The sequence below is a fragment of the Alexandromys fortis genome, unplaced genomic scaffold, assembly GCF_014885135.2.
Source record: "Alexandromys fortis isolate MF-2015 unplaced genomic scaffold, M_Fortis_MF-2015_v1.1 scaffold_3, whole genome shotgun sequence".
NCBI lineage: Eukaryota > Metazoa > Chordata > Mammalia > Rodentia > Cricetidae > Alexandromys > Alexandromys fortis.
Window position 1 is genome coordinate 13009916 of NW_026067909.1, and position 11618 is coordinate 13021533.

The 11618-nt window shown below is 55.4% G+C and overlaps 1 protein-coding gene across 1 annotated transcript; it reads right to left on the reverse strand.

Annotated features, from left to right (window-relative positions):
• Positions 1 to 106: 106 nt before the first annotated feature.
• Ccnd1 (cyclin D1) lies at positions 107 to 9122 on the reverse strand. Its single transcript, XM_050137090.1, has 5 exons — positions 8686 to 9122; positions 7049 to 7264; positions 6433 to 6592; positions 3121 to 3269; positions 107 to 1663 (listed from the first exon to the last, which is right to left on the reverse strand). Exons 1-5 carry the CDS (start codon positions 8881 to 8883, stop codon positions 1499 to 1501), a joined length of 888 nt encoding a protein of 295 aa, XP_049993047.1. The 5' UTR covers positions 8884 to 9122; the 3' UTR covers positions 107 to 1498.
• Between the last annotated feature and the right edge of the window lie 2496 nt (positions 9123 to 11618).

The following is an 11618-nucleotide window of genomic DNA, read 5'->3' on the forward strand; positions in this document are numbered from 1 at the left end:
CAGAATAAAACTCATTTGGGATCCCCTAGTTTTCCTTAGTTCGGATGGCTCTCCAATGGGGCCGTTTGGGTTTGGAAAGTTAAGCAAACCAAATGCCCGTCTTTATATGATTCTTGAGAATCCCTCCCCTCCCCACTAAAAGACCAATTTCTCAGACATGGCACCTTCGCCAGCAAGGGCAGAAGGTGTGCATTTGAATCAAGGGAGATCACATTGCTGTATAAATCATACTGGCCATGGGCAGCCTTTCCAATAAATACTCTTCTGTAGCCTTAAGTATAAATTAGACATTTTAGTGTTTAAAATCCCTCACTGTCCAGGTAATGCCACCACAGTTCCTACTTCCAAATACCAGCTGGCACCAAAGGATCCCTTCAATTCACCTTCTCTGTAGGACAGATCCTGGCGGTGCGAGAACAGAGTTCTCTCTCCTTGACCCAAAGAAACTTCCCAAGTACCCCATGCTACCAGCCCTACTGTGCCACTCTATTGAGAAGCCATGAGTGTGTGGATACCCCCAACCATTCCATTAGGACTCCCCCCCCCCCCACACACACACACTAGCGACACTGCCTCCAGCTAGCTGACCGAAAGTGCTTTGAGATGGAATGGTTTTGGAACATGGAGAAGGAAAACACAAGAAAACAGAACAAACCACACACACAAGAGAAAAGCTGTGGGTTTAACCTGATGTGAGTGGGCTGCAGGGCCGCCAGGCAAAAACCAGCGTCTCTTTAAACAGGAACTACAAAATAGGAAGATTACAAAAATAGAATATACGATGCCACTATCTCATCCCTGCTCTACTGGAGCACACTGCTATGGACCTGCACGTTGGGAGAGAGCCCTGGGGGGTGCCACACGCTGCAAGACCGCTAGAGGTCGCACCGACCATCAGTAAGTGAAGAAGTCTACTCATCCCTGGGAAACAGGTGACTGGCAGTGGCAGCCATGAACATGCAGGGGAGCGAGGCTGAGGACCGCCCAAGCTGTGTCTTTCAGCAAAGCGAGCACGTTCTCTAGCTAAAACTCTTCTACTTTAACAACGGTTTGCTCTATTTGCCTTTTTTTTTTCTTCCTTTTTTAAAGCAATGTTTCTCAAGCTTTTTAAACACATAAAATCAAAATCCTTCTGGACACTTCCTGTGTGTTAATCCTATTCTTACAACAGACAAGCACATTAATAGAAAACTAGTTGATTACTGGGGTATAAAATCCTATTTTTGTAGCACCCTCCGCCCTACACTCAGGGTGATGCAAATTCTATCTCTCTCTCTCTCTCTTTAAGACAACTTTCAGGTATTTTTTTTTTTCTCTTTTGCTTAAGTCAGATAGAAAGGAGAAAGATTAAAGAAAAACAACCAACAAAGAGAACAAAACTTCCCTTTCTGGTAACAAATGTCCCTAAGAGGAACATCGTTAGGAGCACCCCGGGCTAGCTCCTTTCTCATCGCGGGCTGCCACTACTTAGTGGCTCCCGCCTGGCCGGTGGTGGCCTTCAGATGTCCACATCTCGCACATCGGTGGGTGTGCAGGCCAGGTCAGTCTCTCCCTGCGCTTCCCCCTCCTCCTCGGTGGCCTTGGGGTCGATGTTCTGCTGGGCCTGACGCAGGCTGGACTCCAGAAGAGCTTCAATCTGTTCCTGGCAGGCGCGGAGGCAGTCCTGGAGAGGCGGGCGGAGATGGAGGGGGTCCTTGTTTAGCCAAAGGCTAGTGGCCAGGGCCTTGACCTGCGAGGCAGGCTTTGCTAAGGGTAAGGCTGGAAGAAACTCCTCGAGCCACCCCCAAATCTGTGAGCAGTAAGAGAACTAACTACAAAGGATTAGAGAGCAAGAGTGCCACCTCTGCCCCTGCCCCCGAGTCACGGGACACCTGCTTGTCCACCCCAGGTCTACCCAGCAGAGATTCCTCCCCGGGCCTCCTGCAGCACTGCCTGACACATCCTCCCGGGAACTCCACCTTTTTTTGGATGCAGTTTCTGTAGGTGGTTCTGGGAGGTGAACCCAGCCTACCATAAGCACCTGTGACAGATTCTGCCTGGCTGAGGGAATGCACCTCCACCTCTTCAGGTTCCTCTTTTGGGGCTGTATCTTGTACTCCCCACAAGGAGCACCTATCTCTCCCTCACAGCCTCTGCCCCGGGTGGCCTCTGAGGGAATCCAGCTCCAGGGTCACCACTGGAGCCTGGAAAGCATTTTGCCCGGAATGAGACTGATGAACTTATTAAGCCCTGCCTAGATGGGATGAGGCTAGGGCACTGTGTACATTCCTCAAGCCAGTAGTACTTCTGCAGAAACCCTGGGGAGCCCCCACATTCAGAGTCTGGGTATTGTTCCCCTTTGTTTGACAGGTACTATGCCTAAGGAGGGTGGCAGGGCAAATGGCCCCATTTTACAGAAGGGGCAACTGAAGCACAGGTGGCCTGGTGTGGACCCACAGGCATCCCTGAGCCTCTCTCTGAAGTCCGCAGGCTCCCACCTATATCACTTACCCCCCCCCCATTCTCAGGAGCCCCAGATGCTTGGGGGAAGGAGGCCGCATGCTGAGGTACACTGGAGGAGTGCGGGAATTAGGGGTCCCTGTGGCTGATGTCAGAAGCCTTCCACATGCCCAGTGACTTTGACCTACACCGAACTCTCAGCTGAGTCCAAGCCAGAACTGGACTTTTGTCTGTTCTGCCTATGCCAGCCTGCAATGTCCTCGAGGACACCGTCATGGCCAGCACTCCAAGCAGCCATCAGCCATACCCCTCGGTGAGAAGGTGCTCCAGTGTGGCACAGCATGCCACCTACCCCCAGATTTCTAGAATGTGTCTTCTGCAAGTAGAAGGCCTATAGACTACACTGAGGGAGATGTGGTCCTATGGTAGCTGGGCCAGACTTCAGCTTCACCTGACAGTATATCATGCCCCTGCCCCGCTTTTAGGATCAATGGCTTCTGGAAGATCCCCAAACCTCAAGTCTGGGAAGAGGCTGGTGGGGGCCCTGGTTTGGCTCCCTCTTGCTACAGAGGTCAGTGCTCCACCTCTCACAGGCTCAGCCTGGTCAGCGTCTTGACATTGCCCCCAGCAGGGTTCCCTGGCCCTCACCAGAGGCAGCCTCCATCAGTGAGACTCACTCACCGGGTCACACTTGATCACTCTGGAAAGAAAGTGCGTTGTGCGGTAGCAGGACAGGTAGTTGTTGGGGCTGCCCAGGTTCAGGCCTTGCATCGCAGCCACCACGCTCCCAGCAGCCACCATGGAGGGCGGGTTGGAAATGAACTTCACATCTGCAACAGAGAGGGACAGAGGTGGCTGTGAGTGGGGACAACTACAAGCCCGTGATTCAGTCCCCACCCAGCTCTCGGCACAGCCTCACCCAGTCAGTCCTCCAAACCTCTACATGCTTGCTTTAACTCCAGCTCCTTTGGAGACAGCTAGGTGGCGCTAGATGCATAGTGTTAAGGCCTGCCACCCCAGCACTAAGGAGGATCAAGAGTTCTAAGCAAGTTCTTGTCTCGCTTTAAAAAGTGGAGTGGCTGACCCTGGCCCCGGGGTTTCACCCCAGCACCTCAAGCAAACACTAAGGAAGAGTTGGTTAGGTCCCCTTTGTGGCTTTAAGCACTTCCAAGTTTAAGGAAGAGGACACAGTACCGAATTCAAAAGGCGCAGGCTCTTAACCCTTTAACCCAGAGCCGGATGTGGTGCTTTATATCAGCATTCCCAGTATTTGAGAGGTTGAGGCAGGGGGAATGCTGTGTGTTCCAGAGCCAGTCTGGCAGCACGCCAAGGCTGCTCCTCAGAAAGATGACAGTAAGTTGCAGGGGTGACAGGAGCAGGCCTCCAGAAGGCTAGGATAGCCGCCACAGAAGGGATGCTCCTCCAGAGGACTGACTCTCAGAAACCCCCACAAAGCCATTTCTCTAGTCACAAACATTGTCCTGCATCCTTTTCAGGCTGCTGTCCTGGTTCACGGATGCCAGGTTAGGGCAGAGGACATGCGACTCCAGACCAGGTAAACCAGGTGGAAGTAGCCCCAGAACTCTAGGCCAAGGTCCCTTGTGAGGGAAGTCTCTCTCATATGCACAGGCCCCAAGGGGGAACCCCAGGGGAGTGCCAGCCTGCCCCACTGTTAGAAAGCTGGGGTCATGTTCCCCCACAGTACTGCAGCGGGGTGTCACTTCAGGACTCTATCTGGGGTCACCAGCTGTCTGCCTCTTTCACCCAATGGACCCAGCGTTGCAGTGGCGTGCCGCACCAATGGAATGCCTCCCCATCAACGCTAAGCCCACAAGTTGCTTCCCTGTGAAGTAGGGGTTCCATGCCAGAGGAGGACACGGGAAAGAACAGGTGTCACCCGGTGCCTGGGACAGGGAGGCTTTAAGAAAGTGTACGGGAACCATGAGGGGAGAGGGCTGGCGTGGTGAGGCGGCCCTTTGGAGACTACCCTGACAGAGTGTACAGCTCTGGCTCTTAAAGGTTGGGGGGGGGGAGTACCAGGAAGAGCAGCCACACAGAAGGGAGAAAGACCTCCAGGTGGTCCCAAGGACTTAGCTCACTCAGTCCAGTGAACGGAGACATCGTTTTTTCAGGGAGAGAAACTCCAACCACTAGCTGGCACATGGGCCAGAGCCCCCAGCCCGCCACTTGTTTTTCCCCTTCCTGAGTGCAGCGGTATGGATCCATTATGTCCTGTAAGGAGCCCTAACATCTGCTCCCTCACACTGCCTGGTTGCTGCTGGCTCAGCTGTCACCCAGCTCAGTGGCACATACCAACACCCTTCATTTAGCTCAATTTCCCGTGCACTCTGGTCACCTGTGCATGCCAATGTGACCAACCCCAACCCTAGGTTAGTGTACTGTTCACACGGTCATGACCCAGGTCTGGGGGTATCCAGAAGGGAGAAGAAAAGTCACACCCTGCCATCTCCTAGAAACCTTGCCACATGGACGGCAGATCTCCTGGCCTTGACCTCTGACCCCTTCCCAGGGTGACCCCCATGTGACAGGAGCTTCAGGGGGACAAAGTCTCTGGGCCCAGAATACTGGCCTACTGCAGTTCAAGCTGTGCTCTGCCTCCACCTGTCTTCTGGGGGCTCTTAGTGGATGCTATCATAGGCACAGGCAATACAGTAAGCAGGGTCCAGCCGCACCCACAATGCATTAATGCTTGTTGGCTTCCCTGCTGGTATCCAGGGGTCCTGGGAGGGGCACTTTGCTGCCAGAATCGTCCTGGGGAGGCTCTGTCACCCCATCCCTCATGTTATCTCTGGGAAACTCTGCAGCTTCCTCGAAGCCACTTTCAGCTCCTTAAAAGGCTTCCTGGAGCCTCCAAGGGCTCTGCTCTCCCCAGAGGAACCCCAGCCAGACGCCTCCCTGCCTGCCAGCCAGTAGGGCCGCCCCCGCCCCTTAGATCCTTCCAGACTACTGATGGCCTTGGCACTCCCATCTGCCACCCCCCCTTGCTTACTAGGCCTCTGGGGAGGGGCTGGCACCCTCAGCAGGTAGCTGGGAGGCTAGAATCTCCAAATTTTCACACCCACCACAGCGGTGTAGGAACACTAGCCACGGGGGCTGCCAGACCTGAGAAGGTGCCAGAGACGGCAGGTGGAAGAAGACACCACATGTCCTGCTTATACCACGTTGCCTTTTGGCCATGCTACAGGTCGCCCAGCTTGAGCTCCAAACAGATGTAGCAGCTGGGGCGGTCAGGGCTACCTGGGTGGGGGGATCCTAAGCAGGTGGGGGAGTGCTGGACCCCTTCAGCACCTCTAAGCCTCCTGGGCAGGGAGCAGCTGTCAGATGTAGTACTGGGACCACCCAGAGGTAGCAGGGTGTCTATGTGTGTTGTGTTCCAGCATGTCTGTCCACCCTGAGTTCTGGGCCAGGTTGGGTCCCTTAGGGGAACTACCCGGAGGTCCTGTCTCTCTGCTTCCAACCAGCCCTCCCAGGGCCCTGTAGCAGCCCTGGTTGGGGGTGGGGTGGGGAAAGAGGCTCTCTAAACTCCTGAGCTGGTCACCCTGTACTGGGACTGTACTGTAGCACCTGGGGCTGGCACTGGGGCCATTTGTTCCACCCCTGACAGGTGGTCAAGGCTGGGAGAAACCAGGAACCCCTACCCTTACCCCTATAGCTGAGGCTGCTTAAAGACAGAACAGAAGGTAGGTGAGGGCAAACAGCCCAGGAGCAGGGGCAAAAACCTTTTCAGAAAGCATGGGATAGGGAGGCTGGGTCATCCTGTTTGTCCTTCAATGTACCCCCCCCCCCCGCCCCACCATCTATCCCCAACAAGTTACCCACACCCTGGGCTCAGAACAGAGATGAGGGGACCCCCTTCTAGGCGTGCCTGTGACCATCACATGGCACAGAACAGACAGCAAGGAAAGAGGCATTAGCCAGGGAACCACAAGGAGCCTGAGATCTCCTGGGGAAGAGTGGGGGTGGGGGCCCTACCTGTGGCACAGAGGGCCACAAAGGTCTGCGCATGCTTGCGGATGATCTGCTTGTTCTCATCCGCCTCTGGCATTTTGGAGAGGAAGTGTTCGATGAAATCGTGGGGAGTCATGGCAGCCAGGTTCCATTTGAGCTTGTTCACCAGAAGCAGTTCCATTTGCTGCAGAAAATGGGGAACAAGGTCAATAGGAGGGCAGGCCGGTTGGGGGGAGGTTTAAAGAGTGGGGACAACCGGGCACCACAGATAGATAAACAACAAAATGCAGAAAAACTAACAAGTGGGCAACAACATGCGCTAGACAAAAAGACCCCCCCACACACACACTACGGCCTGGGCTATGGCTCAAGCGCCGCAAGGGGGCGCACGCAGACCACATTTCAGAATGGCTTCACCACAGACATGGTGGGGAGTCCAGGAGGAGAGGGGGACCACAGAGGTGGAATTCTGAGGGTTTGGGATTCTTCCCACTGCCACTTCGGTGTCGTGCAGTGTGGGTGACTTCCATGGGGCTGGAGGTCTGTCCGAGGCTGGCTCGGCCTCCTGTCACTTGCATCTCCCACCACCCAGGGGTCGCGCAGCTAATGAGGGATCGCGGGTGGTGGAGTCCTCGGTTACCAGCAGCTCCTCCGGCTGGATAGAGTTGTCAGTGTAGATGCACAACTTCTCGGCGGTCAGGGGAATGGTCTCCTTCATCTTGGAGGCCACGAACATGCACGTGGCCCCCAGCAGCTGCAGGCGGCTCTTCTTCAGGGGCTCCAGCGACAGGAAGCGGTCCAGGTAGTTCATGGCCAGCGGGAAGACCTCCTCTTCGCACTTCTGCTCCTCGCAGACCTGCGGGGACCCGGAGCATGACCGTCAACGGGGATGGGGGTGGGGTCGCTCGTATGTGACCCTGCATCCCTTTTGTAGATTACACAGTGAATGGGTTCGTGAGGGAAAGGAGAGGGAAAGGAATGGGTCGTGGTGACAAGCTCCCGGGGATGCGCGGGTGCCCAGTACCCACCCACCCTGAAACTGAAAGGGAAAGTTCCTGGGCAGCTGGCTCGGTGGAGCTCAGCAGCAGTGAGTGTCCACGGAGACCCCGACCCATGTTGAAATTAGAAGGTCGCAGGCCAGGGAATCCCACCGCGGGGCTGGCAGGACGCCGGGGGTTGGGCGCCGCTCGCGCGCACGCGAGACACAAAGGTGGCGTCCCAGGCCGCCGCGCCTCATTTCCCAGACGTCATCTTTTCAAAAAATATTTAAAAATATTAAAAAAATAACTAGGTGCCTAAAAACGGCCCGAAAATAATCATCGGGCGACCCTTAATCCAACCCGAGGGTCAGGAGCTCGGTGTACGTTGGGGAGTGAGCCCCAGCAACTCAAACTCTCGGGGCCCCCCTTTTGCTGGGTACGGGTGCCGGTTGCCTCTGCAAGGGCACCATGCCGCACTTTAGAAATTATTTAAAAATATTTTGGGACCTTTGAGACTTCTGCTAAATATCTGAAAACGTGCTTTGGTCTCCCGGCTTGACTTGGGTAGGTACCCCCCAAGTGCAGACCCGCGAGGACCACAGTCAATCTCTAGCAACTAGGGGGCCACGCGACCTTGCAGACTGGCGTGCTCTTTGGGCCAGACAGCCTGTGTGTGGAGGTGTCCAGGGATCCGCTGCTTGAACAAAGGGTCCCCCCAAATATCCCTCGCTATGTCCTGTTTAGTGATTTCTCGTCGCCGCGAGGCCCCTCGTGCCCGTCCCAGCACTCCTGCCAACGCTCTCCGCCCTGCCCCCAATTATTAATAAACACTTTTGCTTTGCAATAAAGGAGCAAAGATGGCGCATAATACTGGCACGAGCGGCCCTTGCATACGTGTCCACGGATATTAATTTAAAAATCAAATCTATGCCCCCTCCCCCCGAGCTGGCGGCTACGCGCGGAGGCGGCCACCGCCGAGGCGCAGCAGGAATGGGGCGCAAACGGGGGCCACAAAAGGCGTCCAGTCCGCACCCTCTGAGGTGTCCCTGGCACACTATGGCACCATCCTCCCTTGAAGGCACTCCTCCCCGACTGCCCCCCACCAGGAAATGGAATCCCCATCATCCCAACTCCTACACCTTTCTCGGTCAAAGAGACCCGCATTATCTATTTATTTTGAGAATCCGTTTTCCTAACAACACACCGGGAAAACTCCGTGTTGGAAGGGAAGGGAAGAGTGTGAGTGGGGGCAATAAGTTGCCAAGGGGTCCCAAGCCAATAACCTGTAGCCCCTCACCTCCAGCATCCAGGTGGCCACGATTTTCCGCATGGACGGCACAATCTCCCTCTGCACGCACTTGAAGTAAGACACGGAGGGCGCGCAGGTCTCCTCGGTCTTGAGCATGGCTCGCAGCACCCGGTCGTTGAGGAGGTTGGTGTCAGGGTACGCACGGCGGATGGTCTCCACTTCGCAGCACAGGAGCTGGTGTTCCATGGCGCGGCCGCCTGGGGAGGGCTGTGGTCCGGGTTGGGCTCCGGTGGCTGCTGGTGCTGGCGCGCTCTGCCTGGCGCTCTACGGCCGGTCTCCGGAGCGCGCGGAATCTGCTGCTCTCTGGTACTGCGCCGACAGCCCTCTGGAGGCTGCAGGACTTTGCAACTTCAACAAAACTCCCCTGTAGTCCGTGTGACGTTACTGTTGTTAAGCAGAGATCAAAGCCAGGCAGAGAAAGAGAGGGGGAGGGCCGAGGCGGGCGGAGGGGGAGGGGGCTTGGGAGCTGCGAGCGGCGGGGGGGACAAGCCCAAAGCCCCCCCCCCCCGCTCGACCTTCGTAGATATGCAAATTGCTCGGACTGCTTCTCTTCGGAGCTAAGAAAGAGCGGTGCAAGGGTGGTGGTGGGGGTGTCTTCTTTACCCAAGTGGGTCCTCCGAGACCTGTGGAGGTGGGGTGGTGCTGGCTTTGGACCGGACAGCTAGGAGGGAGGCCAGGCCACACGCAAACTAGGGAAGACTGAATGGATGGGGGATCCTGGGGACGCAAGGACACGTTTCCGAGGACGCCACGAGGGCACCCACGGGAGGACTGATTGCTTAGAAATCAATTTCATCAACACGTGTAAAATTCAGGAACTGTTAACATGCGAAGATGCCGGACCAGCCCTAAGCTCCGGTGCAGGCAGGCACCATCCTATTGCCGTGGGGGTCGTTGCAAAGAGCCAGAGATGCAGCTCTGAACTTTAAAGGGTTCCCAGCCTAGCATGCTCTCGCTCAAAAATAAAATAAAACCTCAAAAAACCCCAGAAACAGCTCAAGATGGTGGCCATTATTTCCTTCATTCATTCCTCGTCGCCGGGGGTGGGGGTGGGGGTATCTTCGATTTGATTCCTACAGTGATCAGTCCATTCTGGCCAGGGTTCTCCAGTGCGGGCGATTTACCCAAGAAAAATAAACCTTTTAAGGAAAGGCTGAGACACGATGGGCTCTTTCCTAATTTATTTTTTAATTAAGAAAACTAAATCGCTGCAAGTATTAGTCGCTTTGCCAGGAACCAGACCACCGGAAGCTTTCCGATAGGCTTTGTTGGGGGTGTGGCCGTCCCTCCACCTTTAGAACAGCAACTGGGGCCGCATTTGTGAGTTCCTGGGGGGCTGGTCAGAATCAAGACAAGTGTGCTCCGATATATTTAAAAGAAACTTATAGATGTTCGTGGTTAGACGAATGGATTCCCAGGCTTCTCTAATATTTAGTCAAATAAGTTTTTAGGATGAAGGGCTCCCACCACTTTGGCCCATTATTTAATTCCCTTATCTTTAAAAAGTTTTCACAATCCCGACCCCAGTCGGGCGAACTAGTCACATATTTTCCCTGTAATAGTTTCGTGTCCCCAAGAATGAATGGACGAAACTGGTAAAGGAGCTCAGGGGGGACAGGTTACATGCAAGACGCGAACACGCTCATCATCTTCGGATCCCATTCTACCCGCTCCTCCTCCCCCGACATTGGGGTCCCTAATATCTAGGTCCTGTGGGACAGTGATCCCATTGCAGCTCTGAAGGTGGTGGGTGGCCCGGGCAGTGCGCCCACGCTTGCTCTGGCCACAGGCCCCGCCAAGTCTGGGAGCCTCAGCCTGAGCACGAGGGCGGCCCGGCTGCCTTTTCATTCATAAAATCCCTACCGGGCGGCAGTAAGCATGATTTATGGGGCTGCGCACTATCACCCGCGGCTGAGTGCCTGCAAGCGGAGCACGCGGGCCTAGCCAGGGTGCGCCATCGAGGGCAGCGGGGCATAAAGGGGCTCGCCCACCCGGCAGCACGAGCTCACGACCCGCAGCCTGCACCCCCCCCCCACCACCGCGGGAAAGATCAGGAAACTGGAATTAGCATGAGCCAATCCGGACGCAGCGCTGTTACTAGGCGGACCGGGCAGATCTCCACGAGGAACTTCGTTGATCTGTGCGCTCAGGGACGGGCGCAAAAGTGCAAGTCCGGTCGGAGAGCGTGCAGAGGAGCCGTCCAGGAACCCGTGGGGGAGGCGCAGGAATTTGGGACCCGGCTAGAAGCGCCCATCCCCCATCCGGGGAACCCCGTTCGGCCAGCTCTGGAGCACTAGAGGGGGGCAGTAGTTCAGGGTTCTTTCCGGGCCAATTGCTTTAAGAATCTCAGACAAAACGTTTGTATTTTTAATTTTTATTTTCCAACGAAAAAGTAATTTAACATACACTTTTCTCTTGCAATTTTAACTTTTACATTGGCAAACACTCAACCAACCAAACCAAAAAAAAAAAAAAAAAAAAAACCAGCACCCCAAAGCAGGAACTGCACGCTCTGGGCTCACTTAAAGTGCTCTGCGCTTATTTTCGGTGACCTTTTGGGAGACAAAAGGCCACTCGTCCATTCGAGTGGGGACTACGTTATTTGGAAAGAAAATCTCAAAGTAACTTTAATCCCCTTTCCGATTTCCTCCCTCCTCGACCCTTCGCCTCAGGACAGGGTTCCCGAGAGAGAGCGCGGATTCCCGTAGACTTGCCACCGTCCCTGGCTGTGGGAACTTCATTGAGAGGGGGGGGAAGGGAGCGTGTTCATTGAGGAACCCGCGCGGCCTAGCTCGGGGCTCTGGCAGAAGGTGTGGAGGGGGGGGGGGAGACAATCCTGAGCCTCCGGCAGCAGCCCCTCAGCGGGAGAGGACCGGGCAGTGAGCAGACGCACCTAGGTGGGGCCACCTGTATACCTGGCG

What these genes read in the sequence shown, in the direction of transcription:
- Ccnd1 (XM_050137090.1), bottom strand. Translation starts at nt 8,883, where the DNA reads ATGGAACACCAGCTCCTGTGCTGCGAAGTGGAGACCATCCGCCGTGCG. An exon ending in TGTGGCCCTCTGTGCCACAG is followed by an intron (nt 3,270 to 6,432) that starts GTAGGGCCCCCA and finishes TCTCTGTTGCAG; the next exon opens with ATGTGAAGTTCATTTCCAAC. An exon ending in GAGTGATCAAGTGTGACCCG is followed by an intron (nt 1,664 to 3,120) that starts GTGAGTGAGTCT and finishes CCGCCTCTCCAG; the next exon opens with GACTGCCTCCGCGCCTGCCA.